The sequence below is a fragment of the Pinus tabuliformis genome, chromosome 1_1 (genome assembly GCF_031772625.1).
Source record: "Pinus tabuliformis cultivar Carrire ecotype Pingquan chromosome 1_1, CPIR1, whole genome shotgun sequence".
NCBI lineage: Eukaryota > Viridiplantae > Streptophyta > Pinopsida > Pinales > Pinaceae > Pinus > Pinus tabuliformis.
This window is the reverse complement of record NC_142297.1, coordinates 763494956-763518894: the sequence shown is the minus strand read 5'-3', so window position 1 is coordinate 763518894 and position 23939 is coordinate 763494956. Positions and strand designations below refer to the sequence as shown.

Genomic DNA, 23939 nt, shown 5'->3' with positions numbered 1-23939 from the left:
GTGGTTCAATATGGTGGGAGGTGTGCCTTCTCAAGCTTCCCACCATGGATCCAATCTGCCTACAGGCATGTGCTTTGTGTCAACCCCCATGCATGTAACGCCATGGAAACTCTTCCACAATCTAACTTGTTGAAGGATCATTCTCAAGTGAAAAATGCAAGTATGTTGTTCCCTCTGATATTCATCATCAGAACAGCAACATGGAGAACTCCCATATTGTTGTACTTGCATCCTAATTTGTCTCTTGGTCCAATTGACTGTTTTTGTTCATGTGAGGAGATTAATAAAGTTTTGATTTCAATTTCAAAGGATTACAACAATCCCTGTACAACAGAGCTTACAAAAATTCTATGATAAAGTGTTAAAAGAAGATTTCTGAAGGAGAGGGCATTGAACTCCAATCACAAGTTGAAGGGAAGGAAACCGGACCCTGGATGTGACTGGAAATGCTGAGATTAAACATTAAAGCCAAACAATCAGGTTTTGATTATGCAAGTTGAAAGTATGAGTATGGCATGCCCTTAACAGGATTGGGAAAGCTGCAACTACACATTGCAAGAGCACCTGAAGATGGAGATGGGCCTTACAATTGGGAAAAGAAGTGTGTCATGAGAAGAGGCATTGATCTAATGACCCTTCTTACAAAAGTTTGTCAAGCCACTGTGTCAAATTCAACTCAACACAGAAAGCAGCAACCTGAACTGATTCATTCACACGTGAAACTCCTACCAGTCAGTGAGTTTGAATACCCAACAAGTTTGACTTGCCACTACTCATTGGCAATTAAAAATTTAGAACTAGCTTCGAGTAAGTTGAGCTTGGGAGCAACCAGTTAACTCGCAAGTACTGCTATGTCAAACTATGACATGTGAGTAGTCGCAAATTTTTACACGCGTCAGCAAGTTTGACCCGCAAGTGCAATGGCATTTTTGCCCAAATCTTAGTGGTCCATATTGCCAACAAGACATTGATCTTAGCATAACAGGTCTAGCAAAGGGAATTTTGTCTTTTATCTCTCGATTTGGCTTCAACAAAACTCAGGTCTTAGATGTGACACAGCGTTTATTTGACACCTATGTTCTTAATGTGGCTTGGAATGTGCGCACCAGCGGCTCACATACTTCTGACCACCATGGTCTATCTGTTTATAATTTCACTCATAGCAACCACCATGACCCGGGACACTCCAACTCACCTCTCCTCAACAGGATCCAATAAGAAGTAAGGAGTAAACAGTAAAGGCCTATCCGTCCAACTATGTATGGCCTCAACAATGGGAAAAAAGACGATACCCATAAGCATTGGCTCATTAAGAAAAAATTGTGCCTTCAGCTAAGGCATTGATCCTAGAATGGCAGCTAAGACGGACAGGAAACAAATACAGCCTTCCTCCATCAAATTGAAAACTGAAAACTATTTCACATTGCAGTGGAACTGATTCACCAGCCGGTATTCTAAACAATAATTCTCAAGCAATGATCCATTGCTGCTGGTCATCCGTTGATTTTTGACTGCTCTGCTAATTTTATAGTAAAAGCATGGGAGGCAGCAAACTATGTAAAGGAGTGCCCTAGCCTCACATAAAAGCAGCAAAAACATTCCATAATGGATTGTTAAGCAAGCTAATGGTTAAAATTAAATTCAAAGAAGAAAAGCATAATGGCTAACCCTGGTAAAGATAGAGGAGTTGCTGCTGCTCATGGAGAGCCACAGGCCTTGAAGGATGAGTACAGATGGGCAAGTTTGTTCTAGAAGGAAAAGCATGGAAAGCAGCAAACTATGTAAAGGAGTGCCCTAGCCTCACATAAAAGCAGCAAAAACATTCTATAATGGATTGTTAAGCAAGCTAATGCTTAAAATTAAATTCAAAGAAGAAAAGCATAAAACCTCAACTAGATAGTATAGAATGACCAGAAATTCAAGAACTAAATCTTCCTGTGGCATGCTAGCGTATTCTATGATCACTGGATAACAGATCACTACTCTGTATTTTATGCAAATATATGAGTCTAGATATTTGCAACAATCAGGAATAAGAACCTACATTATAACGCATTGATAAACATGCTGCCTAACCACTAAATAAATCGCAATTTAGCGTTCCAATAGCAATACAGTGTGCTGTTGGTATTATCAACAGATTATCTGAAAGAAGAAATGCATGCAGTTACATAACCAGATACATGCAAACTTAAGCAAAATTCTTATCTAACTTATGAAGTTATTAAGACACGGACATTATACAAGCAGGCTAGACGGATGCAGAGATTAGGGATGTGAATCTACACTGTAGGCTGAGAGATACATGCTGTCTAATCAGCAATTGATAAACATGCTGCCTAACCACTAAATAAATCGCAATTTAGCGTTCCAATAGCAATACAATGTGCTGTTGGTATTATCAACGGATTATCTGAAAGAAGAAATGCATGCAGTTACATAACCAGATACATGCAAACTTAAGCAAAATTCTTATCTAACTTATGAAGTTATTAAGACACGGACATTCTACAAGCAGGCTAGACGGATGCAGAGATTAGGGATGTGAATCTACACTGTAGGCTGAGAGATACATGCTGTCTAATCAGCAAAGAAATCCAACAATTAAGAACCAGAATCTACATTAGAAACAAAGGGAAACATGATGGCTAACGCATTGATAAACATGCTGCCTAACCACTAAATAAATCGCAATTTAGCGTTCCAATAGCAATACAGTGTGCTGTTGGTATTATCAACGGATTATCTGAAAGAAGAAATGCATGCAGTTACATAACCAGATACATGCAAACTTAAGCAAAATTCTTATCTAACTTATGAAGTTATTAAGACACGGACATTCTACAAGCAGGCTAGACGGATGCAGAAATTAGGGATGTGAATCTACACTGTAGGCTGAGAGATACATGCTGTATAATCAGCAAAGAAATCCAACAATTAAGAACCCTTCCTGACCCAACGAAAAAAGAATATGAAAGAATTCAAACTCTTATACAAAAGCTCAGGAATGAAAACATAAAGAGTACCTTAAATAAACCAGTGTAGTGGACCCGAAGCGAAATAACAAGCCGACGCGAAGTAACCACGAAATCATGTATAAGCTTATTATATAACAAGAAAATTACGTTACACGTAGCGCATAATGTCACCTGGAATGAAATGTGTACACAAGACAGGTACAAATGGCGTAAATTACCTTAACCCCCATCAAATCAGCTTAGGTGAGGGCGCAACACATGTTGAGGATATCGCCTGAATCACCTTAACACCCATCAAATCAGCCTAGGTGATGGCCCAACAGATGGTGAGGATATGGCCTGAATTACCTTAACCCCCGTCAAATCAGCTTAGCTGATGGCCCAATGAAAATACCTTCCGAATTTCTTATAACGCCAAGCTAGAGCTCCTCCCACGGAAGACGAAGTTAAGCAGATCAATTTGGGCACGGACGATGAACTAAGCCCGATATTCATCGATGCCCACCTTGCTCCTGAGGAAGTAATGTAGTATACCCAACTCCTCCAAAGGAAAGGCCTTCTATCCGTCCCCTCTAAGTCTTCCTTCTCAACCCGGCCTTTAAGGATGAGCGGCGACCGTCAGTCCGCATTTGGTTGTTGGGCTGCCATTGAGGCTAAGCCCTATTTGAGACTATCCCTGGCTTTTACTAAGCATTTGAACCATACGCTATTGCCGTAGTCTCTGCGGGTGAAGCTGCTGTCTTTGACTCTATTGGCCCGGATGCCTTTACATGTGTTTTAGGTTAACCTGCCTTTGACTAGAATGGGGAAATTGCTTGCTCGGATACCTATAGTGTTGCTCTCACCTTTGCCTTCGCTACCTCTGCCTTAGTTGCTGGTAGTGTTGCTCCCGTTGCGGGATCTACTGCTTCAACTAGTGTTACCCGCTGGGTCTCCATCTCGCCCTAAAAGTTATGCTGTAGGCTCTCGAACGGGCTCAGATGATAGCTCAGATGCTACTGAAGAATTGATAGCTCGTATAGATGTTCATGCTGCTTGCTCTGTTGCTTCCATAGGAAGACGAATTTAAGCAGATCAATTTGGGCACGGACGATGAACTAAGCCCGATATTCATCAATCCCCACCTTGCTCCTGAGGAAGTAATGTAGTATACCCAACTCCTACAGAGGAAAGGCCTTCTATCCGTCCCCTCTAAGTCTTCCTTCTCAACCCGGCCTTTAAGGATGAGCAGCGACCGTCAGTCCGCATTTGGTTTTTGGGCTGCCATTAAGGCTAAGCCCTATTTGAGACTATCCCTGGCTTTTACTAAGCATTTGAACCATACCCTATTGTCGTAGTCTCTGCGGGTGAAGCTACTGTCTTTGACTCTATTGGCCCGGATGCCTTTACATATGTTTTAGGTTAACCTGCCTTTGACTAGAATGGGGAAATTGCTTGCTCGGATACCTATGGTGTTGCTCTCACCTTTGCCTTCGCTACCTCTGCCTTAGTTGCTGGTAGTGTTGCTCCCGTTGCGGGATCTACTGCTTCAACTAGTGTTACCCGCTGGGTCTCCATCTCACCCTAAAAGCTATGCTGTAGGCTCTCGAACGGGTTCAAATGATAGCTCAGATGCTACTGAAGAATTGATAGCTCGTAGAGATGTTCATGCTGCTTGCTCTGTTGCTTCCATAGGAAGACGAAGTTAAGCAGATCAATTTGGGCACGGACGATGAACTAAGCCCGATATTCATCAATGCCCACCTTGCTCCTGAGGAAGTAATGTAGTATACCCAACTCCTCCAGAGGAAAGGCCTTCTATCCGTCCCCTCTAAGTCTTCCTTCTCAACCCGGCCTTTAAGGATGAGCGGCGACCGTCAGTCCGCATTTGGTTTTTGAGCTACCATTGAGGCTAAGCCCTATTTGAGACTATCCCTGGCTTTTACTAAGCATTTGAACCATACCCTATTGCCGTAGTCTCTGCGGGTGAAGCTGCTGTCTTTGACTCTATTGGCCCGGATGCCTTTACATATGTTTTAGGTTAACCTGCCTTCTCCGCTGCTCCTGCCTTTGACTAGAATGGGGAAATTGCTTGCTCGGATACCTATGGTGTTGCTCTCACCTTTGCCTTCGCTACCTCTGCCTTAGTTGCTGGTAGTGTTGCTCCCGTTGCGGGATCTACTGCTTAAACTAGTGTTACCCGCTGGGTCTCCATCTCGCCCTAAAAGGTATGCTGTAGGCTCTCGAACGGGCTCAGATGATAGCTCAGATGCTACTGAAGAATTGATAGCTCGTATAGATGTTCATGCTGCTTGCTCTGTTGCTTCCACTGGGTAGTAAACAGGCGACTCGCCCACTGGGTAAGCTGAATCAACGAGTGCTCCCACAATGAATGATGATCATTTCGCTGATCCTTAGCGGGGTATGATAGGAGCCGGGGTATGATCCTTTGTCTCTTCGAGTTCAAGAAAAAATGTTAGGGTCCCCCCATCCTTCCCCCCTTCCCCCCATTCCTTCACAGTTATAAGGCTTGATGGATCCTTACGGAGCCGGCCCCCGGAGGGTATAGAATGGATCCTTTGTCTCCAAGAATAAAGCTTTATCTGGCTCGAAGGGGCCATACCGAAAAAGGAAGGCGAGCCTCTGTCTAGCTCGAAACTTTATCTTGCTCGAACTTTATCTGGCTTTATCTGGCTCTTAACAGAACGTGCGAACCCCCATCAAATCATATCCATTGTTGCGAAGCCCTTGGAGCATCCTTCACCTTCCACAAGAAAAATGAAAATACCTTCCGAATTTCTTATAACGCCAAGCTAGAGCTCCTCCGACGGAAGACGAAGTTAAGCAGATCAATCTGGGCACGGACGATGAACTACGCCCGACATTCATCAATGCCCACCTCGCTCCTGAGGAAGTAATGGCCTGAATCGTTTCGACGCTCATATCTGAGGAGCCTGGGTTTCTCTGTTGAGCGGGTATTACCCATAGTCCGGCTCTGTTGATGAGGATCATGCGACAGAGCACGCACACCTGCACAACACCTGTTAATACCCTGCAACCTTAGCATATACATATACCTGTTTACGGAATAACGAATTAATGCTAGCATTAACACTAGACCGTTGACGGTCAGGCATAATGAAACTGGGCGTAAATATCAAATTAACCTATGTTCGGGCCTCTTCCGCCTCGGGAAGAGGCCAAATAACAAGTAAAGCCTGGACCATGCGGTAGATTAAATATGCTGCTGTTATAGAAGACAGTAAGGTGAGACATTGTTATCATACAATTGAGTCGTACTTGAATGTTGACTCTCACCATAGAAAGTCTGTTTTGATCTTCATTTCTCAAGGGACCTTGCTATTGGTTTCAGTGTATATCTCTTATAGACTGCACAAAGTTTATCCATTCATCACAGACATTGTTCCTCTGCGACCTAGTAGGATTCTCTAAGATCCGCAAGGCATTGTTGAGCATTCTCTTTTTTATCTAGTGACAAGACACCATGGTTGAGAATTCACTGTTTAGTTTCAAGTCTAGGACACATAGTTGGAAGACTCATATATTTGCATAAAATACAGAGTAGTGATCTGTTATCTAGTGATCATAGAATACAGGGCTCTCAGCCAGCCAGGAAGACAAAACAAGTAAAGCCTGGACCATGTGGTAGATTAAATATGCTGCTGTTATAGAAGACAGTAAGGCAAAACATATGCCACAACTGTCTGAGACATTGTTATCATACAATTAACTTGAATGTTGACTCTCACCATAGAAAGTCTGTGAGCTAGACATAGCGAATAAGAGATAGCATAAGACAAGCTACGATACAATAAGGGATAAGCAATGGTACTACTAAGATGAAACCGGACCCTGGATGTGACTGGAAATGCTGAGATTAAACATTAAAGCCAAACAAATAGAGCAGATCTTGTAGCAATACAGAGAGCACCTTCAGATCAGGTTTTGATCATGCAAGTTGAAAGTATGAGCATGGCATGCCCTTAACAGGATTGGGAAAGCTGCAACTACACATTGCAAGAGCACCTGAAGATGGAGATGGGCCTTACAATTGGGGCATCCTAATTTGTCTCTTGGTCCAATTGACTGTTTTTGTTCATGTGAGGAGATTAATAAAGTTTTGATTTCAATTTCAAAGGATTACAACAATCCCTGTACAACAGAGCTTACAAAAATTCTATGATAAAGTGTTAAAAGAAGATTTCTGAAGGAGAGGGCATTGAACTCCAATGACAAGTTGAAGGGAAGGAAACCGGACCCTGGATGTGACTGGAAATGCTGAGATTAAACATTAAAGCCAAACAAATGGAGCAGATCTTGTAGCAATACAGAGAGCACCTTCAGATCAGGTTTTGATCATGCAAGTTAAAAGTATGAGTATGGCATGCCCTTAACAGGATTGGGAAAGCTGCAACTACACATTGCAAGAGCACCTGAAGATGGAGATGGGCCTTACAATTGGGAAAAGAAGTGTGTCATGAGAAGAGGCATCGATCTAATGACCCTTCTTACAAAAGTTTGTCAAGCCACTCTGTCAAATTCAACTCAACACAGAAAGCAAGCTGAACTGATTCATTCACACGTGAAACTCCTACCAGTCAGTGAGTTTGAATACCCAACAAGTTTGACTTGCCACTACTCATTGGCAGTACAACACATGTAATAGAGATTCACAAAATGGATAAAGGATAATGTTAATGTTTACCGTTCAACAGCCTAAACGATTTTATAGGGTGACTTAAAATCAGTTTATATTGAGAATTAAATGAAAATTTAATTATATAACCAGTGGGGTAGTGGTTCAATATGCTGGGAGGTGTGCCTTCTCAAGCTTCCCACCATGGATCCAATCTGCCTACAGGCATGTGCTTTGTGTCAACCCCCATGCATGTAACGCCATGGAAACTCTTCCACAATCTAACTTGTTGAAGGATCATTCTCAAGCGAAAAATGCAAGTATGTTGTTCCCTCTGATATTCATCATCACAACAGCAACATGGAGAACTCCCATATTGTTGTACTTGCATCCTAATTTGTCTCTTGGTCCAATTGACTGTTTTTGTTCATGTGAGGAGATTAATAAAGTTTTGATTTCAATTTCAAAGGATTACAACAATCCCTGTACAACAGAGCTTACAAAAATTCTATGATAAAGTGTTAAAAGAAGATTTCTGAAGGAGAGGGCATTGAACTCCAATGACAAGTTGACGGGAAGGAAACCGGACCCTGGATGTGACTGGAAATGCTGAGATTAAACATTAGAGCCAAACAATCAGGTTTTGATCATGCAAGTTGAAAGTATGAGTATGGCATGCCCTTAACAGGATTGGGAAAGCTGCAACTACACATTGCAAGAGCACCTGAAGATGGAGATGGGCCTTACAATTGGGAAAAGAAGTGTGTCATGAGAAGAGGCATTGATCTAATGACCCTTCTTACAAAAGTTTGTCAAGCCACTGTGTCAAATTCAACTCAACACAGAAAGCAACCTGAACTGATTCATTCACACGTGAAACTCCTACCAGTCAGTGAGTTTGAATACCCAACAAGTTTGACTTGCCACTACTCATTGGCAATTAAAAATTTAGAACTAGCTTCGAGTAAGTTGAGCTTGGGAGCAACCAGTTAACTCGCAAGTACTGCTATGTCAAACTATGACATGTGAGTAGTCGCAAATTTTTACACGCGTCAGCAAGTTTGACCCGCAAGTGCAATGGCATTTTTGCCCAAATCTTAGTGGTCCATATTGCCAACAAGACATTGATCTTAGCATAACAGGTCTAGCAAAGGGAATTTTGTCTTTTATCTCTCGATTTGGCATCAACAAAACTCAGGTCTCAGATGTGACACAGCGTTTATTTGACACCTATGTTCTTAATGTGGCTTGGAATGTGCGCACCAGCGGCTCACATACTTCTGACCACCATGGTCTATCTGCTTATAATTTCACTCATAGCAACCACCATGACCCGGGACACTCCAACTCACCTCTCCTCAACAGGATCCAATAAGAAGTAAGGAGTAAACAGTAAAGGCCTATCCGTCCAACTATGTATGGCCTCAACAAAGGGAAAAAAGACGATACCCATAAGCATTGGCTCATTAAGAAAAAATTGTGCCTTCAGCTAAGGCATTGATCCTAGAATGGCAGCTAAGACGGACAGGAAACAAATACAGCCTTCCTCCATCAAATTGAAAACTGAAAACACACCAAAATGGAGCATCACAACAAGGCTTAATAAAAATAGATAGACGGAACATAGATCTCACCACAACAGCTAAGAGCAAAAGGTAGGCAAAGCCTTAATGACAAAACTATTTCACATTGCAGTGGAACTGATTCACCAGCCGGTATTCTAAACAATAAATCTCAAGCAATGATCCATTGCTGCTGGTCATCCGTTGGTTTTTGACTGCTCTGCTAATTTTATAGTAAAAGCATGGGAGGCAACAAACTATGTAAAGGAGTGCCCTAGCCTCACATAAAAGCAGCAAAAACATTCCATAATGGATTGTTAAGCAAGCTAATGGTTAAAATTAAATTCAAAGAAGAAAAGCATAATGGATAACCCTGGTAAAGATGGAGGAGTTGCTGCTGCTCATGGAGAGCCACAGGCCTTGAAGGATGAGTACAGATGGGCAAGTTTGTTCTAGAAGGAAAAGCATGGAAAGCAGCAAGCTATGTAAAGGATTGTTAAGCAAGCTAATGCTTAAAATTAAATTCAAAAAAGATTGTTGGTATTATCAACGGATTATCTGAAAGAAGAAATGCATGCAGTTACATAACCAGATACATGCAAACTTAAGCAAAATTGTTATCTAACTTATGAAGTTATTAAGACACAGACATTATACAAGCAGGCTAGACGGATGCAGAGATTAGGGATGTGAATCTACACTGTAGGCTGAGAGATACATGTTGTCTAATCAGCAATTGATAAACATGCTGCCTAACCACTAAATAAATCGCAATTTAGCGTTCCAATAGCAATACAGTGTGCTGTTGGTATTATCAACGGATTATCTGAAAGAAGAAATGCATGCAGTTACATAACCAGATACATGCAAACTTAAGCAAAATTCTTATCTAACTTATGAAGTTATTAAGACACGGACATTCTACAAGCAGGCTAAACGGATGCAGAGATTAGGGATGTGAATCTACACTGTAGGCTGAGAGATACATGTTGTCTAATCAGCAAAGAAATCCAACAATTAAGAACCAGAATCTACATTAGAAACAAAAGGAAACATGATGGCTAAAGCATTGATAAACATGCTGCCTAACCACTAAATAAATCGCAATTTAGCGTTCCAATAGCAATACAGTGTGCTGTTGGTATTATCAACGGATTATCTGAAAGAACAAATGCATGCACTTACATAACCAGATACATGCAAACTTAAGCAAAATTCTTATCTAACTTATGAAGTTATTAAGACACGGACATTCTACAAGCAGGCTAGACGGATGCAGAGATTAGGGATGTGAATCTACACTGTAGGCTGAGAGATACATGCTGTCTAATCAGCAAAGAAATCCAACAATTAAGAACCCTTCCTGACCCAACGAAAAAAGAATACGAAAGAATTCAAACTCTTATACAAGAGAGGCACTGTAGAAGCTCAGGAATGAAAACATAAAGAGTACCTGAAATAAACCAGTGTAGTGGACCCGAAGCGAAATAACAAGCCGACGCGAAGTAACCACGAAATCATGTATAAGCTTATTATATAACAAGAAAATTACGTTACACGTAGCGCATAATGTCACCTGGAATGAAATGTATACACAAGACAGGTACAAATGGCGTAAATTACCTTAACCCCCATCAAATCAGCTTAGGTGAGGGCGCAACACATGTTGAGGATATCGCCTGAATCACCTTAACCCCCATCAAATCAGCCTAGGTGATGGCCCAACAGATGGTGAGGATATGGCCTGAATTACCTTAACCCCCGTCAAATCAGCTTAGCTGATGGCCCAATGAAAATACCTTCCGAATTTCTTATAACGCCAAGCTAGAGCTCCTCCCACGGAAGACGAAGTTAAGCAGATCAATTTGGGCACGGACGATGAACTAAGCCCGATATTCATCGATGCCCACCTTGCTCCTGAGGAAGTAATGTAGTATACCCAACTCCTCCAGAGGAAAGGCCTTCTATCCGTCCCCTCTAAGTCTTCCTTCTCAACCCGGCCTTTAAGGATGAGCGGCGACCGTCAGTCCGCATTTGGTTGTTGGGCTGCCATTGAGGCTAAGCCCTATTTGAGACTATCCCTGGCTTTTACTAAGCATTTGAACCATACCCTATTGCCGTAGTCTCTGCGGGTGAAGCTGCTGTCTTTGACTCTATTGGCCTGGATGCCTTTACATATGTTTTAGGTTAACCTGCCTTTGACTAGAATGGGGAAATTGCTTGCTCAGATACCTATGGTGTTGCTCTCACCTTTGCCTTCGCTACCTCTGCCTTAGTTGCTGGTAGTGTTGCTCCCGTTGCGGGATCTACTGCTTAAACTAGTGTTACCCGCTGGGTCTCCATCTCGCCCTAAAAGGTATGCTGTAGGCTCTCGAACGGGCTCAGATGATAGCTCAGATGCTACTGAAGAATTGATAGCTCGTATAGATGTTCATGCTGCTTGCTCTGTTGCTTCCACTGGGTAGTAAACAGGCGACTCGCCCACTGGGTAAGCTGAATCAACGAGTGCTCCCACAATGAATGATGATCATTTCGCTGATCCTTAGCGAGGTATGATAGGAGCCGGGGTATGATCCTTTGTCTCGAGTTCAAGAAAAAATGTTAGGGTCCCCCATCCTTCCCCCCTTCCCCCCTTCCTTCACAGTTATAAGGCTCGATGGATCCTTATGGAGCCGGCCCCCGGAGGGTATAGAATGGATCCTTTGACTCCAAGAATAAAGCTTTATGTGGCTCGAAGGGGCCATACCGAAAAAGGAAGGCGAGCCTCTGTCTGGCTCGAAGAGCCCTTTATCTGGCTCGAAGAGCCCTTTATCTAGCTCGAAGCTTTATCTTGCTCGAACTTTATCTGGCTTTATCTGGCTCTTAACAGAACGTGCGAACCCCCATCAAATCATATCCACTGCTGCGAAGCCCTTGGAGCATCTTTCACCTTCCACAAGAAAAATGAAAATACCTTCCGAATTTCTTATAACGCCAAGCTAGAGCTCCTCCCACGGAAGACGAAGTTAAGCAGATCAATCTGGGCACGGACGATGAACTACGCCCGACATTCATCAATGCCCACCTCGCTCCTGAGGAAGTAATGGCCTGAATCGTTTCGACGCTCATATCTGAGGAGCCTGGGTTTCTCTGCTGAGCGGGTATTACCCATAGTCCGGCACCTGTTGATGAGGATCATGCGACAGAGCACGCACACCTGCACAACACCTGTTAATACCCTGCAACCTTAGCATATACATATACATGTTTACGGAATAACAAATTAATGCTAGCATTAACACTAGACCGTTGACGGTCAGGCATAATGAAACTGGGCGTAAATATCAAATTAACCTATGTTCGGGCCTCTTCCGCCTCAGGAAGAGGCCAAATAAGATGGGAAAGCTTCAGCGGGGAAGCAGACATAGGTTATCTGGGGAGAACACCGCACAGACCTTATAATAACCGCCGTATAACAGACTACGAAAACACCAAACTAATGCTAAGTCGGGAAATAACGATTACTATAGTCCCTGCCGGATGCCAGATGGCAGGGACTGGATGCTAGATGGCAAGGCCGAATAATGTAAATATAAATTATCATGATTAATATAAATACCCAATAATTTTTTAATAATATATTAGTTTTTAAAAAAAGTTAAATAATATATACTAAATAATAATTTAATATAAATAAGTATATAACTAACCAGATAAGTACATAATTAAAAGTGTCTTTTCTCATATGCTCACATATATACAATTTTCTCAGTAATTTATTACACAAACAAAATTAATTCTAATCCTTTTAAAATTAAAATTCATGAGTAATTATTAATAGTAAGACTTTACTGCGAAGGAAAATAATTAAAAACCTCTTTTTCTCAATTATTTTTTTTATAGTGTTTTAATTTCATCTGTATGCCTCTTAGTTTTTGACATTTTCAATTTTTTTTTTTTTACACTTTTAGAAATCCATAGAAACGTATTTATACATGAAAATTCGATGTTTCAACTTTTAATTTATAGGCTATTAAAATATATAAAAGGAAACCACACAAGGATGGATCTTTTCTATTATAAGACAAGGAGCCACTGCCGTGGCGGTAGTCCCTGCCGGGGGGTTTGCAGGGACAACTGCAAGTTAGCTAACAGCAAATGGATTGCATGAAGCAGGAGCTAGACTGAATTGCAGAACTTGGAAAGGTTGTTGTTGTTAGTCTTCTGCAGAATGGATTAATCATTTCTCATTCAGCATTTGGGGAGCTGTGAGTTGCTGTTGTTAGTCTTCTGCAGAATGGATTAATCATTTCTCATTCAGCATTTGGGGAGCTGTGAGTTGAACTATGCAATGGAAGATAAAATAATACCCTCTGAATGATTGCTATAGGTTTTCTTCTCAATATTGATCTAGATAGAACGATCTAGATAGAACATAGGAATAATTGGGGGAAGCATATAATAAATTACAATGATGCACAGCCCAACTGGAAAAAACACAAGCACAGACCATGCTACAGCAAAAGCACAAGAAACTGCCTCAATCTTTGAAAATGACCCAATTTGGAAAAACACAAATAGGAATCAAGCTATATCACAAGCACGAGAAACTGCCTCAATAAAATAAATTTCTAGAGTACAGTTGGAAAGAAATATTAGTTTGAACATCTATAATTAATCCAAAACTTCAAAACAGAATTAACATAAAATGGCTAAGCTGTGATTATATGTGTTTAATATACTACAAGGATTACTCCATATACTTTGATTTATTTTATACTGTTTCCACAAATCTTTGTGAACTCTCTGGGCAATGCCTAAGCCTACCTAAACATATACTAGATAACCAAGTATGGTATAGATCCTGTGTTTGGAAATTCTGCAGACCTGGGAGCATGAACCTAATCAAAATGATGTCGCATTTTACAAAAGGACTGTGGGCAACAGATTATATTACACTCACTTTCTGGCGGGTCCAAGCCATTCTAATAAGTATGGCAGTAACTAATAGGAAATTAAAGTTTAAAGGGCAAACTTGGTTGGGCACTATCTGAATTTTAGTAGTTATCAACCACAAACAATTGGCTAGACAGGACAAGTAATCAGTGTATGAAAGACATGTTTAGATTCTAAAAAAAATATGGTAGCCCAGTTCTAAGTGCAAGAAAAGATGACATTTGTAAGGTTCAAATCAATAACAGCGAAGATCAGACAACAGGTTATCATGCCTTATGGGGCAATTTACAGCCTTTGTTCATTTCATTCCTCTCAATATTGATCTAGATAGAACATAGGAATAATTGGGGGAAGCATATAATAAATTACAATAATGCACAGCGCAACTGGAAAAAACACAAGCACAGACCGTGCTACAGCAAAAGCACAAGAAACTGCCTCAATCTTTGAAAATGACCCAATTTGGAAAAACACAAACAGGAATCAAGCTATATCACAAGCACAAGAAACTGCCTCAATAAAATAAATTTCTAGAGTACAGTTGGAAAGATATATTAGTTTGAACATCTATAAGTAATCCAAAACTTCAAAAGTCAAACATACATTTCAGATATCATCAACAATTCAGAGTTCAGTTCGAAGTCAAACATACATTTCAAGATTGTTAAAATATTTTAAATAGTTATTACCTAATGTTGCTCTGGCTCATGCCCATTGCAAGAGACACATGTCTGGATAACATCTATTGCCCCATCTTTAGACTTGGCAATAAGATTGGACCACATCTGTTTAATAACATGAAAAAAATTTAAGCAAATTGTACTGTTAACAATAAACAGAAACATAGGTAAAATAATAGCAAATGCAATACAAACCTCTGTGGTGCTTCGAGGGCAATGTACGGAGCCAGAAATTAATAAAGTACGCTGTCAATTGATTAGCAAAGCTCTCTCATCATAGCTAGTTATCAGTAGATTTTGTATTCCATCAAGCAGGAGCTAGACTGAATTGTAGAACTTGGAAAAGTTGCTGTTGTTAATCTTTTGCAGAATAGATCAATCATTTCTCATTCAGCATTTGGTGCTTTTGTTTTTTCTGCTGTACAAGCTCAACGATCTATTAAAAAGGAGGTACTCTGTTCAGAATATAGATGGCCGTAGAAAGGGCATAATTCAGACATAACTACAGCGTGGTTATTTTTGCCCCGTCTTTAGACTTGGCAATAAGATTGGACCACATCTGTTTAATAACATGCAAAAAAATTAAGCAAATTGTACAGTTAACAATAAACATAAACATAGGTAAAATAATACCAAATGCAGTACAAAGTACAAACCTCTGCGGTGCCTTGAGGGCAATGTACGGAGCCAGAAATTAATAACGTAGGCTGTCCATTGATTAGCAAAGCTCTCTCATCATAGCTAGTTATCAGTATATTTTGTATAGCAGTATGCCATAATTCCATCTTCAAACAGCATAAATTCATTTTAAAGTTCATATAGTTTGCACAGCCCAACTGGAAAAAACAGAGGATCCTCAGCTTGCACTCGTAAGTATATTGAACTATTAACATGTTTCATGTATATTGGCTGACTGCAACTATTTACAGAGAATTCAGGCAACCATACAACTGCAATAATTAGTTGAAACAGAGAATGCTAGTGCTTTAGAAGGTCCCATATCATATATCTTACATTATAGACCTACAATGTTAAGAACACTGTAAATGTGATCTCAAACCAGTATGTGACGAACATTTTCTGAACTGAAGCTGAGGACAGAAAACAATCCTTGGCAGAATTGAGTTCCTTTGAGGTAGAAACGTTTTATTGCCAACTTGCTCGGGACTAATGATGCGGAGTGAAGAGTTCCACACTGTTGACCAAGGCCCCATTCCCATGGACATTTCTTGGAACTTAAGGTAGCCACAGGGGCACATGAGGCAGGGGTCAAATTTGTAGCACCAGGAGATGAGATGATTATGGGTTGGAATAGGATGATTATGGGTAGTATTCACCTCTAAATCTTCGAAAATCATCTTGTAATTCTTCTTAAATACCAGCCCAAACTCTCTCTTCATTCGTGTTATAACTAATTTTGGCACAGAAAACCAACAATATTTATTTTATAGGAAAGTATATAACGAAACATGGGCATTCATTGATATTACCAACCTCTACCTCGCTAGGTTCTGGGTACGTTTCATGGGCTACAAAGAGGCACATCACATTTTTACTGTTCCATTACATGTTTACAAACTGATTATAACTTGCATTAAAAGCTTGTAATTTTCAAAGATATATTATTCAAGAGCTCAAAATTTACTTTAAACCTTACAGTGTTTTCCTTCAATTCCTAAGCAGATCTGTAACAAGACCAACACATTCAACCCGTCCATAAGAACACTTTATTTCTACAGCCCAACAGTTTGCAACATGGTGAGCCATTTTTTTCTATAAATTCTAATTGAAACACATACACTCCTTATCAATTCCAAGTTCTATTAGAAACACATAGGTCCATCCTATGAAGTACCCCAGCATCTCATTGTTAACAATGCCCTGTCCATAAGAAGGAAGCTTGATATTTTCAATGGGTGCATGACAAAGAAATAATTTAAGATAACATTGTCATAGTAGGCTACTAACTAGACTTAATAAAGAATTTGACAAGAAGCACTTATCTGAGCTTATTAACCATAATATTAAATTCCATTGTAATTTGTATACATGTTGACATCAAAAGAGCTTTCTGATCTTTGCAACAGATTCCCAAAGACAAATCTTTAAGGGTGATTTTAGAGCCATTTTCTCTTCCCAAATTACAAATCAACAACACTTTGAACTTTGGATGAGATTTATCATCAAGATTGACAAAGTGTTCAATCTTAACAAGTGTGAATTATCATCCTCTCAAGAGCCCTTGACGGGGTGATATTTGTAATGTTTACAACTAATTGTCATTCCATAGTAATAATGCATATTAAATGTATACAGGAAGAGAGAAATTGAATCATTCATGAGAAACCAGATTTGAAGAGAAATTAATAAATGATTAAAAGGATAGTAAGCCTCATTTCTAAAGATCTAACCAATTTGAGCATCTGCAAATCGAAGCTTGCTTCCGTCATAGTAATAAAGGTCCTTGAAGTTCACAAAAAATACCTTCTGCAGTCTCTGAATGTAGATAATCTGTAGAATGAAACTCAAAGCTATTACACACCTCTTTACAAATAATCTCATTTGAGTTTTAAGAAATAGAAAAATACAAGGGAATCATTATCTTTTAGGGTATTTGTTTCTCAAATGTTCTTATAAATAAATAACAGATCTTCCCTGATTCTAAACGGCACTACTGAATTTATTGCATTTGGAATACAACATAAAAAGAACATAATTCTGTTTATGTATTTTCTTTTATGAAAGACATATAGCACTAAAGAAACAACTCTAGAATTTTGGTAAATTGTTGAAGGTTGGCATCATGGACAATGCTTACCCTAGACTCAATCCTGATGGGCATATAGAGATGGAAAACATAAGATTGAATGGAGAGGGATCTGAATAATTATCTTTTTTGTATCCAAGGTGGTTAATCCATATTCTTTGATCTTTGTACCCAAATATTTAGCAGAAATCTCATCTAGAACCACCAAGATTTGTTTCAACTCATTTAGCTTATGTGGCCACAATAAAACACTCTTATTTTCTCATCTTTGACCATCAGATTTGTGAAATTTTGAACATGCCCAAATTCTTTTAGGATGACTTTAGGCATGACACATGGGAAATCAACCTCCAACATGTTCTCTTCTAAGACATAGTGCTACAAACATAAATCACATATAATTGTTTTCATATTTTAAACTACCAGCAGTAAAAATGATATTATAATTTGCAAAATGTAACTGGTACAAGATACATGCATTTACTACAGACCACATCCAACTACGAGTTTCAACTAATTTATCACAATATTGTGGTTGTGCTAGATAGCTAAGCTTTAAATTAGAACCTAGATTTTTACTCGCTTAAGTGTGAGAGAATGGTAGGCCTATGATAAGATGAACAAAATCTGAGAGAAAAAGCCACACATAGACTTCACAAATAGTAAATAAACAACGACTAGCTATCAATCTTTATTAGTTGGTAAAGCAGGGGCATTTCTTAGACCCCACTAAGGCTCACAGTTTCATGTGATTTGGACCAGGTGCAATCCTGCAAAATTTAGTAGAATATATGCCTCCAACCATGGTTTCTAAACCAATGAGATTTTTCCAGAGTGTCATAAACCAGCTACATTCCATTGTAATAAAACTTGAATGAGGAAATGCACATTTGTAGAAGAGATATAAAAGGAAGAATCTTATCAAATGAACCAATAAAGAGTAAAAAAATTTCTTTTAAAAAAGTTTAAAAACTGAAACTAAGAGAGATTAGGACCCTCAAACAACAGGGGAATGACGCACAACGTAAAACAGAAAGTATTATAATCAACATGAAATAAATGAAACTGGGAACATTGAAGACTTATGTAAGCAATATAATGCACTAAAAATGAGAGCTACGCTAATATAAACTAGAGGAACAACCCTTCTTTCTTGGAAGTTATGTTTTTGCTTATAGGCCCATCATACATCGACATAGAAGTTTTCGCTTTATCACTCATGCACTATATAAATAACCATTGAAAGGGTAAAGTTGGAGTGGGGAGAAATACAACTGGAAATGAAAATCTGGCTTTGTGATATGATAAACCATTAAAAACAAATTTATGAAGAAAATAGTGGGGATCTAACAGAACTCAAACTAAAACATTAAAATAACTAACAAACGGAGAAATGATAACTAACATTTTTCGAAAAGTCAATGACATTAGTCTTGATGGCACATCCGAGCCTTTCGGGGCTCCATCACCTCCGGGTTTGGACTGCCCACAGTTTGGCTCCTAGTGTCACGCTACTCACTACTCGCTATGGGGTATGTATATATAATAACTACAAAGCTACATAACTTGTGATAACATTATATAATATCTGAGTCGTCTATGAAGTGAAATGGAAGACGATATAATTATTTTTCAACACAAACTGCAGGTTGGCATGCAAGGAGATCCAAACCCACCCTCAGCGTGATAATAGGCAGATACAAAGGGAGCTACGGCATTAGGAACAGAGGCGGATGACACCACCCTAATAACTTTGACGCTGATTGCTAGAGCTGATATTCTACTTTCATTGTTGAAACCGCTTTGAAACCATGCAATCAACTGGAAGGCATTAAGAACAATATGTTGCATATGTAAAGAAAGGATATCAGTTCTGTCTATCAAATTGATTCAAATATTTTCTTTATATGTGAATATTGTGAAAGAATAACGCATACCAGAACACCGCGGTGGTTTGCAACAGATCGCCAATTGAAGTGGAAAGGCTGTCAAATTGCACTGGACCTCAAACGCTATACCAATTCACTGGTCTGAAACCGTAATGTATAAAACCAAAGACAAACTCTATAGTAACAAGGTAAAGACAAAGCTTTTAAATAGACACTTGTCACACATGCAAAAAGAAATGTATAATACAAAAACATATTTGAAACACGTAAAATACCGTGGGGCCCACAACTTTACCTCTGTCTCGTTTGGAAGTATAATACAAAAACATATTTGAAACACGTAAAATACCGTGGGGCCCACAACTTTACCTCTGTCTCGTTTGAATGTCCAGCGTCTCTACGTCCAGCGTGTCTACCTCGTTTGAATGTCCAGCGTGTCTACCTCCTACCTTCAGTTTGCAAAGCCTCGTCTAAATGGGAAGCTTGAGACCATGTTTCCTACGGAAGCGTGAGACCATGTTTACAAGAAGAAAGGATTAGAGTTTTAATGGCATCAACAATGCGAGCCAGGTGCCAAAAACAATCCGGCCATAAAACAGACAGCTAGCTAGCTAGCTTCGAACATTCTATTTAGAGTTTTACTGGCATCAATAATGCGAACCAGGTGGCACGGAGAGGAGGCCGAGAGGGGCGGTTATTCGTAGACATCAGTCAGCTCGAAATGCGGCGGGAGGAGTGGCTGGAGCCGCACCCTATCTCTTTAGTAGGGGGTTTCTATCCTAGTCACTTAGTGCCATATCTGTTTCCTGTCCGCAAGGATGAGTATAACTCAACTCGAGCCGAGCTGTATCAAGCAGTATGAATACGGAGGGGCAAGGATTTCGATCAATCAAGGGCAAATCCTGGTCAGTCAGGGCTTTCACGAAAGCCTGTCCCGGAGCGCTGTAGCTCCTCCGAGGAGCGGAATCGTACCCTCAAGGGGCGGCTAAATTTTTTATTGCCCTCAAGCTTCCGTAGCACGAACATTCCGTTTCTTGATCGAAAACTGAACTTGCAATTTTTGTTGATGAATTCAGGAAGCAGGCAGCTGGTACTGAAGGTGTCTGTGGCCCTCATACAAAGGCCTGTAGCGGACAACAGAAAGCGTAGGGAAAAAGGTTACTGGTTACTGGTTTGCAACTTTTCTGTGCTGCGTTAAGGTTTTCTGGAAAATCGACACTGAGACTGTCATGCTTTTATTTCTATGAAATGAAAATCGATACTGAGACTGTCATGCCTAGGTTCTCTATTTTTCCAGGGCAAGGGCAACCTGGTTTTCTGCGCAATGTTAAGGAGGTGCAAAGACCCATTAGCTCTTCTGGATTCAGACCAATATAAAAGACTAAAATACTTAAATTCTTGATCAATAATTTCCAAGTTCATGTTTGTTCCTCAGAGTGAATTCGACATTGAAACCCGGAATGGATTGCAGGGAACCAAAAAGCTGGATGTAGCGGGGGACGGATGGATAGATGCAGTAGAATTGGAGATCGGTGAAAGACCTAATGTTGAATGGTGCATTTTTGTTCCATCCGGCACCGGGGCGCCCAATAGATATGCCTTAGCTTCCAGTATCCGGGCAAAGCCAACGTTCCTTATGGAAAGCATTATCCAGGAGCACAACATCTTACAGGGCAGGTAAGTATCGAATGGGAAAACCCTATTCCTCCTTCAATTTTCTTGACAAAGGTAGATAGAACCATAGTAGTGTTTAAAATGTTGGAAAATTACTCTAACCACCGTGTCATGCCTAGGTTCTCTATTTTTCCAGGGCAATGGCAACCTGGTTTTCTGCGCTGTGTCAGGGTTTTCTAGAAAATCGACACTGAGACTGTCATGCCTTTATTTCTACGCAGGGTTCTCTATTTTCCAGTGCAAGGGCAACCTGCTTTTCTGCGTTGCGTTAGGTTTTTCTGAGGCTGTCATGCTCCTGAGATCAACTGGTAAAATCGACTCATCACAGGAAAAAGCTTATGATCCCAATATATATTTCTGTTGGGAAGAATAATGACATGAATATAACAGAAGCTTACCTGAGTCCGGATTGAACAGATGAGTAGTAGTTGTGGGCCTGTCTGTTAGGCGTGTTGTAAGGTAATATTCTCTTTTGCAGAGTGTCTCTGCTCCTCAAACTAGCTGGTCGACACTCTCTGCTTCGCTCCTCTGCTCCTCAAACTAGCTGGTCGACACTCTCTGCTTCGCTCCTCTGCTCCTCGAACTTACTCCGGACCTCGAACTTACTCAGGAGAAAGCATTTCTAGACCACCAAACTCCTCAAACTTACTCCGGAGAAAGCATTTCTAGACCACCAAACATCTGGCACACTTCAACCGTATGCAAACATCTGTCACTTGCAGGATGCAGGACACTGCATGCCGTACACGGAGAACAGGTAAGCTAGAACAGGTACCAAAAACTTAGGACAAACTAAGTTGTGCTTTCCATAAAATGTTCAGCGAGGCAAACTTTGGATATCTTACTTTTACCGGAAAATGAGCTTCTTCAAAGCTGCGAAGTCTGCAATAAGATCGTCAACTTTGTTGTCCAATCAGAAATTACGTAATAAATTTTATATTATTTTCTAATATGAAAACTTTAACTGGTTAAAGTTGTGATGCACATCAATTTTTTTTGGTCAAACAGAAGATTAATATGTCGTCAACGCTCGATCGATCGCTATTAGTCCCAGGGACTAATACTCAAACTAATAAATGCATATTGATATTTAATAACGTAAATATAAATTACTAATAATGGATTAATATAAATATCAAATAATTTTTTAATAACATATTAGTTTTTTTAAGAAAAAAATGAAATAATATATATAAAATAATAAATTTTAATATAAATAAGTATAAAAAAATGAAATAATATATATAAAATAATAAATTTTAATATAAATAAGTATATAACTAACAAGATAAGTACATAATTATAACTAAGAAGATAAGTACATAATTAAAGGTGTTTTTTTGTCATATGACCATATAAATATAATTTTCTCAATAATTTATTACACAAACAAAATTAGATGTTGATCTTTCTAAAAGTAAAATTCATATGAGTAATTATTAATAGTAAGGGTTTACTACGAAGGAAAATAATTAAAAACCTTTTTTATTAATTACATTTTTTTATAATTTTTTAATTTCGTTTATATGCTTTTTAGTTTTTGGCATTTTCATTTTTTGGTTTTTAAAAAAAATAATTAAAAATCTTATTTTAATAATTTTCTAATTTCATTTACATGCTTTTTAGTTTTTCACATTTTCATTTTTTTTGGTTTTTTTATTGCTAATTTATAGTAAATAAGAAAGTGTAATGTGGTTAACAGGTTTAAGATAGCTTTTCATGTTTAATCAAAGCTTAAAATAGGAAAATGACATTGAACAATGGTCTACATGTTCAAAATGGTTGTCTCTAGTTTGACTATATTTTACCATGATGCGTATGGGTGACTAAGGTTGATATAATGATATGTAATATTTACTAATATTACTAAGTACAGTAAGCTTGATATATCAAGTTTTCTAAGTTGATATATCACTAGTTTAGAGCGTTTGCTAGGTTTATAGAGACTATTAGCTTTAACTATGAAAATGATAGTTCTTCCGAGATTAACTATTGCGAAACAAGGTTAATCATGGTCAAATGTGGTTGAGCCTACTCAACTATATCTAATAATGTCAATTATGAGGATAGCCAACTTTTCTTAACCAAGGTAAAACATAGATAAACCAACTTCAGCAATGCTCTAAATGTTCAAAATCGTTTACTATGGTAAACTATGTTCAACATGGCTAACAAGGCCAACCATTCTAAATAAGGACAAATTGATCAAACCATGTTCACCCATGTTTAACATGTTTCGTATTATTAATATTGGTTGAATAATATTGTCATGGTTGACTATGATTGAACATAGGTTGACCATGGTTAAAACGATTTACCATGTTTGATTAGGATTATCTATGATGCTTATGGATGACTAAGGTTGATATAAAAAAATTATTTGGTTTACTAGCTTTACTAAGGCTATGTTATTAGGTTTATGAACCTATAAAATTTAATAGGTTTATTAGTTTGACCAAGATTTACATGGTTAAGTTAGTTTTACTAGCTTGACCTATGTTTTTTGACTGAGAATGATTAGTGAGAAAGCTGATGTATAACAAACTTCTAGCATTGGCTCAATTTAGAAATGTCTTCTTTGGTGAATTTAAAATTGTCTTCTTTGTTAAAATTATTGAGGGATTTTTTGATTTGGAGAGTTGCCCTAATGATACCAGAGTTGTGAAAAGGAACAAGAGCTAAAATTTTGGATTGATCAAACCAAAGAATGTGCCACGAGTCAAATTAGTGTTCAACAATGGTTCACTTTGATAACCAGATATGTGTAGTATATGTTATATGCTCCTTGATATCAGGTTTGAAGGGATGACCTATCTTG

At 39.0% G+C, this 23939-nt stretch overlaps 2 protein-coding genes across 7 annotated transcripts; one reads left to right on the top strand and one right to left on the bottom strand.

Annotated features, from left to right (window-relative positions):
• Positions 1-14839: 14839 nt before the first annotated feature.
• LOC149216262 (beta-galactosidase 9-like) lies at positions 14840-21744 on the bottom strand. 6 transcript variants are annotated; one of them, XM_089392757.1, is made up of 6 exons: positions 19817-21414; positions 19235-19742; positions 17203-17302; positions 15448-15627; positions 14987-15350; positions 14840-14896 (listed from the first exon to the last, which is right to left on the bottom strand). In XM_089392757.1, the coding sequence occupies exons 3-5, from the start codon at positions 17239-17241 to the stop codon at positions 15294-15296; spliced, it is 276 nt and encodes a 91-aa protein (XP_089248883.1). In that variant the 5' UTR covers positions 17242-17302; positions 19235-19742; positions 19817-21414; the 3' UTR covers positions 14840-14896; positions 14987-15293. The 6 variants fall into 6 exon arrangements, 5 of the variants coding, with proteins under 5 accessions (XP_089248883.1, XP_089248884.1, XP_089248885.1 ...); XM_089392758.1 differs by having other exon boundaries at positions 19496-19742; XM_089392759.1 differs by having other exon boundaries at positions 19496-19543.
• Positions 20606-21545, top strand: LOC149216263 (uncharacterized). The gene is made up of 3 exons (XM_089392755.1): positions 20606-20782; positions 20919-21124; positions 21343-21545. Exons 1-3 carry the CDS (start codon positions 20696-20698, stop codon positions 21401-21403), a joined length of 354 nt encoding a protein of 117 aa, XP_089248881.1. The 5' UTR covers positions 20606-20695; the 3' UTR covers positions 21404-21545.
• Positions 21745-23939: the final 2195 nt, after the last annotated feature.

Coding starts and splice junctions, on each gene's coding strand:
- LOC149216263 (XM_089392755.1), top strand. CDS start 20,696: ATGAAAATCGATACTGAGACTGTCATGCCTAGGTTCTCTATTTTTCCA. Junction 20,783..20,918: donor TTCTGCGCAATGTTAAGGAG/GTGCAAAGACCC, acceptor AATGGATTGCAG/GGAACCAAAAAGCTGGATGT. Junction 21,125..21,342: donor CACAACATCTTACAGGGCAG/GTAAGTATCGAA, acceptor ATTTCTACGCAG/GGTTCTCTATTTTCCAGTGC.
- LOC149216262 (XM_089392756.1), bottom strand. CDS start 17,353: ATGAGATTATTTGTAAAGAGGTGTGTAATAGCTTTGAGTTTCATTCTA. Junction 15,628..17,275: donor ACATTCAGAGACTGCAGAAG/GTATTTTTTGTG, acceptor TGTTTTTTCCAG/TTGGGCTGTGCAAACTATAT. Junction 15,351..15,447: donor GCCCTCAAGGCACCGCAGAG/GTTTGTACTTTG, acceptor GTTATTAAACAG/ATGTGGTCCAATCTTATTGC.